At 40.5% G+C, this 6,000-nt stretch overlaps 1 protein-coding gene across 1 annotated transcript in view; it reads right to left on the bottom strand.

The window, feature by feature from the left end:
* Positions 1-5,491, bottom strand: part of SLC25A31 (solute carrier family 25 member 31) — a 28,923-nt gene extending 23,432 nt beyond the window's left edge. The window contains exon 1 of the mRNA XM_039256266.1: positions 5,156-5,491. Within this exon, the coding sequence (XP_039112197.1) occupies positions 5,156-5,399 (244 nt within the window). The 5' untranslated portion in view covers positions 5,400-5,491. The remainder of the gene's footprint in view (positions 1-5,155) is intronic.
* Positions 5,492-6,000: the final 509 nt, after the last annotated feature.

Genomic DNA, 6,000 nt, shown 5'->3' on the forward strand with positions numbered 1-6,000 from the left:
AGAACAGTATACATGGGGGCTCATTCAGTTAAGTGACTAACTTTGGCTCAGGTCATGATCTCATGGTTCATGGGTTCAAGCCCCATGTGGAGCTCTGTGCTGGCAGCCCAGAGCCTGGAGCCTGCTTCAGATTCTGTGTCTCCCTCTCTCTTTGCCCCTTCCCAACTCTCTGACTTGTGCTCTCTCACTCTCAAAAATAAAACAAAACGTTAAAAATTTTTTAAAGAATAGTGTACATGAATATATATTTCAAACAGTCTTCTTGATACTTTCAAATATTCAAATAGTCTTGTCTCTATAAACCCAATGGAGCAAACATAAACTATACTTATTACATAATAATAGAGGAAAGGTGCCTGTTAGCCCCTCTACAGTGGTAATTCATATTCTTTTTTTTCAGAATGCTTTAATGTCCTAGGATTTGTAATTGACATTTGGTCCAAGCATAGGTACCAGTGCCAATTCATATACCAAGTATCAGTAACGTTTATGTTTACTTTACCATTTTATTTAAAATGAATGTCTAATATTTTCTTTCCATATTCTAAAACACTGCCTTCAAGATATAAAAAACCTCATAGCCAGAAACTCCTAAAAGAGGAAAGAGGTCTGGTAGATGCTTAAAAATGAGCTGCATAGATCAAATCTTTAATGGATTATGTTTTCAATATATGAAATAAAACAATTATTTTCAAAAGCTATTAATTTAAAATATTCTTATATATATGCATATGTGCCCAGTAAAAAACTATAGCATAGACATCAAAGTAGTAATTGTGGGGATTTTAGTAGCGATTTGTTTTCTTTTTTTTTTAATTTTTTAATGTTTTGTTTATTTCTGAGAGAGAGAGAGGGAGAGAGAGAGAGAGAGACAGCATGAGCAGGGGAGGGTCAGAGACAGAGGAAGAAACAGAATCTGACACAGGCTCCAGGCTCTGAGCTGGGTGTCAGCATAGAGCCCAACGCGGGGCTTGAACCCACGAACCATGAGATCATGACCTGAGCCGAAGTCGGATGCCCAACCGACTGAGCCACCCAGGCGCCCCTTTACTTTCTGATTCTTTATACTTTCTAATTTTCTATAACATGCATTTTGTGTGTAATAACGGTTTGAACAGTTCTAAGAGTACACAAAGCTGGAAGGTCCTACAATCAACTAAAACATAGAGTAAATCTTTAAAGAACAGCATCAGTCAAGATAAATCCAGAAGGTTTTATAAACCAAGAAAAGCTTGTAGGGAGTATGAAAGATACCCAAAGAGATGTTGAAAGCTAAGTTCAGAGCTTTAAAACGAAGAGATCTATCCTTGGGGTAGAAAGAAAGCAGAGGTAAGGTAAGAAGATAGAGAGAGAGCATCTACTTATGCCTTATGCATTCATGTCTCTCAGGTTCATTTCATGTTGCCTAAAGAAAGGAAAAGTTATCAGTAAAATAAGAGCAAACATGAAACACAACAGAAACTTCATAGCATTTGAGATAGGGATGTGCCTTGACTTTCAAAAAAGGAACAAGGTAAATTCCAGAAGCTAACAATTTCAGAACTTCACTGTCCAGTAAAATTCCAGAATGATCTACTATAGTGATTCTCAGCCTTACCAGGCTCAAGTCCTCTATACAGAAAAAATATTTCATAATACTTCCTTTAGGATCTAGAAACAGAATTCAAAGACAGTGACTTCTTCAACAATTTTTTAAAAATCCATATAATGCCCTCACTACTATACAGGAAGAGAAAATAAATGCATTTTAAATAAAATAGGTATTATATTTTATTTTTTAATGTTTACTTATTTTGAAAGAGAGAATCAAACTGAGGGTTGTTTACCATTGTGAAAACTCGTGTCACAATGATTGCTCACACATGAGTGGGGGAGGGACAGAGAGAGTGAGAGAAAGAAACCCAAGCAGGCTCCACACTTACTTAGTCCCTGACATGGGGCTCCATCCCACAACCATGAGATCATGATCTGAACCAAAATCAAGTGTTGGACACTTAAATGACTGAGCCACCCAGGTGCCCCTAAAATAGGTATTTTAATTAGTAAATTGGTGAGGCATGAACACACCATAAACAAAATTGTCAGATGCTTGCTTCCACTTAATGATGAATGTTATACTTTATATATCATTAACATTTCTTTTAAAAGGGTTTAATAAATATATTTCTTTATGTATGTACAATCATCATGAATTCAATAGTTACAAATGAAAATGATGTTAAGTGGTGATCAAATATCTAAGAACTGGTAATGTAAGTTTTTACAATGGTGAACACCTCTTAGTACTATTCTTTAAAAAAAATTTTTTAATGTTTATTTATTTTTAAGAGACAGAGAGAGAGAGAGAGAGAGAGAGAGAGACAGCACAAGCAGGGAGAGATAGCAGGAGACAGAATCCAAAGCAGGCTCAAGGCTCTGAGACGTCAGTGCAGAGCCTGGTGTGTGGCTCAAATTCACAAACCGAGATGATGACCTGAGCTGAAGTTGAAGCTTACTGGACTAAGCTACCCAGGCACCCCCTCTCAGTACAATTCTTAACAAAACAAAATGCAATATTCCCTCTACTCACAAGGTAGCTGAATTACTGGGATCAGTATATATGGAAACTATGTCCCAGACAGTTTGTATTTATAAGTAAATCAGAGTTAAGTTCTAGACTTAGAAAACCATAAACAGGCTTTACTGCTACATGAACACTGAGTGGGAAAACTGAGGCATTTGGGTTGCAGGATAAGTGTTTGCTGTGTAGGACTGGCCATATACAGCAACAGGATGTTTAGAATCCCTGGCTTTTTTTGCCTTTTATATCATTGCAATTCAGTATTACAAACTTCTATCTTTGTGCTAAACAAAAAATTCCCTCCAAGTTTATTAAAATGCCCCTAGATGGCAATATTATCTCTGTTGTGAATTACGAATCTCTTAGCATAGAATATACCATGGAGTGTGTATTCGTAACAATATCTGTTTAGGAGAACAGAAAACATCTTAAAGTTCTGCTTATGATCATCTCATTGGAAGATAAAGGAAGCACCAGAATACTATTTAGAATGATCTCAATTTACAAGACCCATATTGAATATACTTAGGTTTAAATTTTATTTAAAACACTTAAAAAATAGGGGCGCCTGGGTGGCTTTGTCGGTTAAGCGTCCGACTTTCGCTTAGGTCATGATCTCGCGGTTCGTAGGTTCAAGTCCCGCGTCGGGCTCTGTGCTGACTGCCAGCTCAGAGCCTGGAGCCTGTTTCAGAGTCTGTGACTCCCTCTCTCTCTGACCCTCCCCTGCTCATGCTGTCTCTCTCTCTCTCCTAGAAATAAATAAAACATTAAAAAATAAATAAATAAAACACTTAAAAAATATAAAATAAATTAGCACTGATCAGCACAATCTGACCAGAATATTTAATGTTACCTGACTAAATATCTAAAGCAGATTAGCTAATAATAAAGAGTCCTCTACTTCTCTGAAGAGGTCTTACAATATAAACCAAAAAGAGACAGGCTCCTACCTTTCCTGTAAAAACCTTGGAGGAAATGGGAAGCCTACTCTGATAAAACAAATGAGAGTAGAGACATGTGAAGCACTATGAAAGATCTGAGCTCAGAGCTCAGCTCTTCAGATGGGCATTCTAAATTTACAGCTAGGATGATGCCTTAAGAATTACACTCCAGACAAAACAAAACAAACTGAGGGCTGATGGGAGTGGGGGAGAGCGGAAGTGGGGGTGATGGGCATGTGGGAGGGCACTTGTTGGGATGAGCACTGGGTGTTAAATGTAAACCAACTTGACAATAAACTATTTAAGAAAAAAAACTAACCACCCCCAAAAAAAAATTAAAAAAAAAATGAAACCAAAACCAAAACCAGTTATACTCCACCCTAAATACTACACCCAACAGGCCTAGAAGAGTTGTAACTACATCTCTAGGGAGAGAATGCTTTTTTCATGGGAGAGTAACCTGCCATAGACTTATGAGTAGAAGAGAGGACAGGCCCTGGAGTCGAAGCCACTTCACTTCTTGTTCAAGCTACACAATAAACAGGCCTATTCCCTTTTTTATTTTTTTAATGTTTATTTTTGAGAGAGAGATTGAGAGAGACAGAGAAAGAGAGAGAGCGCGTGAGAGCCTGCAGGCTCCAGACTCTGCTGACAGCTCAGAGCCTGATGCAGGGCTCGAACTCAGGAACTGTGAGATCATGACTTGAGCTGCAGTGGGTCACTTAAGCCACCCAGGTACACCTGGCCTATTCCCTTTTCAAAGTTCATATAGAGTTTTTGATTGAACACAACTACATGGGTGAATTATAGAAGATTTTTGATAAATTTATCCTCTTATCCACCTAGCTAACTTAGGAGCAATTCTGTAACAGAAGGGCATTTAATGGTTAACAACACACTTGGATTATTTATTCCTTGAAATTAAGGATAAAAACCTCCACAACGAAAAAAAATCAAAATGTTAATCAAGGCAGGGCTGATACAAAAAGAAAAACTGGTAATACTATTCTTGGCTTTATTTAAAATTTTGATATTTTGGATTTTTCACATTAATTTTGATTTTTAAAAATACTGCACTAAAATATCATTTGTCTTTAATGAGTTTTTGGGCACGCTCCTCCCATTTGTTCATGGGTGATTATGACTCTTTAGCTTCAGTCCTGGTCTTCAGTACTTCTGAAGAATGAACAGAATAGGTACCAGAGTACTGGGAGGCTCCTATGCTTCCATATTTGGAGTACTTCTCTTAAGAATATTTCAACAAATATTTAAGCAATTTCAAGCACCTGTTAACATATGACAACGTGCCTAATGGCATCTCCCTCAATCCTGGGAGGTCAACCACTTTCCTTCTAAGCCAGGCACAACTGCACCAAGGTGTAAATCCTGATATGAAGGAGAAACTTAAGAGAAAAAAGAGAATGTGGTGTCCTCTCCTACCCAGGACTCTGGTCACGTTATAGGCCTTCTTGGTTCTGGAAGGCAGAGCCTCTTAGGTTGAATAAGAAACTGAATTGTCAACGGTATAGAAAGAGACGCATCACGTACCTGCACACTTGTGGTGCAGTACCCCCCCTCCCCCCGGCCCCCTCCCCACTTCTCTGGCAAGCAGACCCAGACCGGAAAGGTTGGCACGGTGGCCTCTAGTACGCACCCTGCTCGCGGGGAATCCGCACCAGGCAGTCCACCATGCCTTTGTACTGCGCCTCGGCGGTGATCTGCTTGGACGACGCCTGCACCTGCAGCAGCAGCTTCACCCGCTCGATGGGCGCCACCGCTGTCTTGGACACAGCCGCTGCGACCCCGCCTGCCAGCAGGTCCTTCCCGAAGGACATGGGGTCAAAGAGCCGCTTTTCCGACTTCTTCTCCTGCTTCTTCTTCGGTGGTTCACGCTGCATGGTGGCTGGATGGCGGTAAAGAGAGACAACAGCAGAGAGGAAAACACCCGAGAGAAATTCCCAAGGGAAGTGTAAAACCGCCTCAGTTTCGTCCTGGCGGGAAAGTGACGCTCAGGATGCTGGGAGATCAGCGCGCCAGGGCCTGTGGGAGTTCCCGGAGCTGCGCAGGCGCCTCCAACGGCCTCCCGCCATCTGACACCAGCCACGTGACTCCGAACGCGTGTGTCCTCCGCGCTGAGCGCTGCCTTTGATACGCCGGAGTTTGGATTTTATTTGCTGCCCGCAGTGATAGCGGGCGGTGGGTTCTGCACCTCGGAGGTGCAGGAAGGGAGCCAGCAGTAGTAGTCCACTATAAGGATATTTAGTAGCCAAAACTAGAACAGGGTAATAAGCCAACTGTGTGGGGTTAACCAGGTTTTAAATTTTAGTTCCCGGAGTTATTCCATTTTCTCGTAAAAATCACATTAAATCCTTGAGTTTAGCAGGGCTTGTTTATCTAGTCACGTTTTCAGTCTGGCTTTGCTGATTGCATCCCAATAGCTTAATGCAACATGTTCCTCGTTCTTCTGTTTTTTATTTAAATTGGTAGTTTCATCTGGAG

Source organism: Hyaena hyaena, unplaced genomic scaffold (assembly GCF_003009895.1).
Source record: "Hyaena hyaena isolate Hyena2069 unplaced genomic scaffold, ASM300989v1 scaffold_563, whole genome shotgun sequence".
Classification (NCBI taxonomy): Eukaryota; Metazoa; Chordata; class Mammalia; order Carnivora; family Hyaenidae; genus Hyaena; species Hyaena hyaena.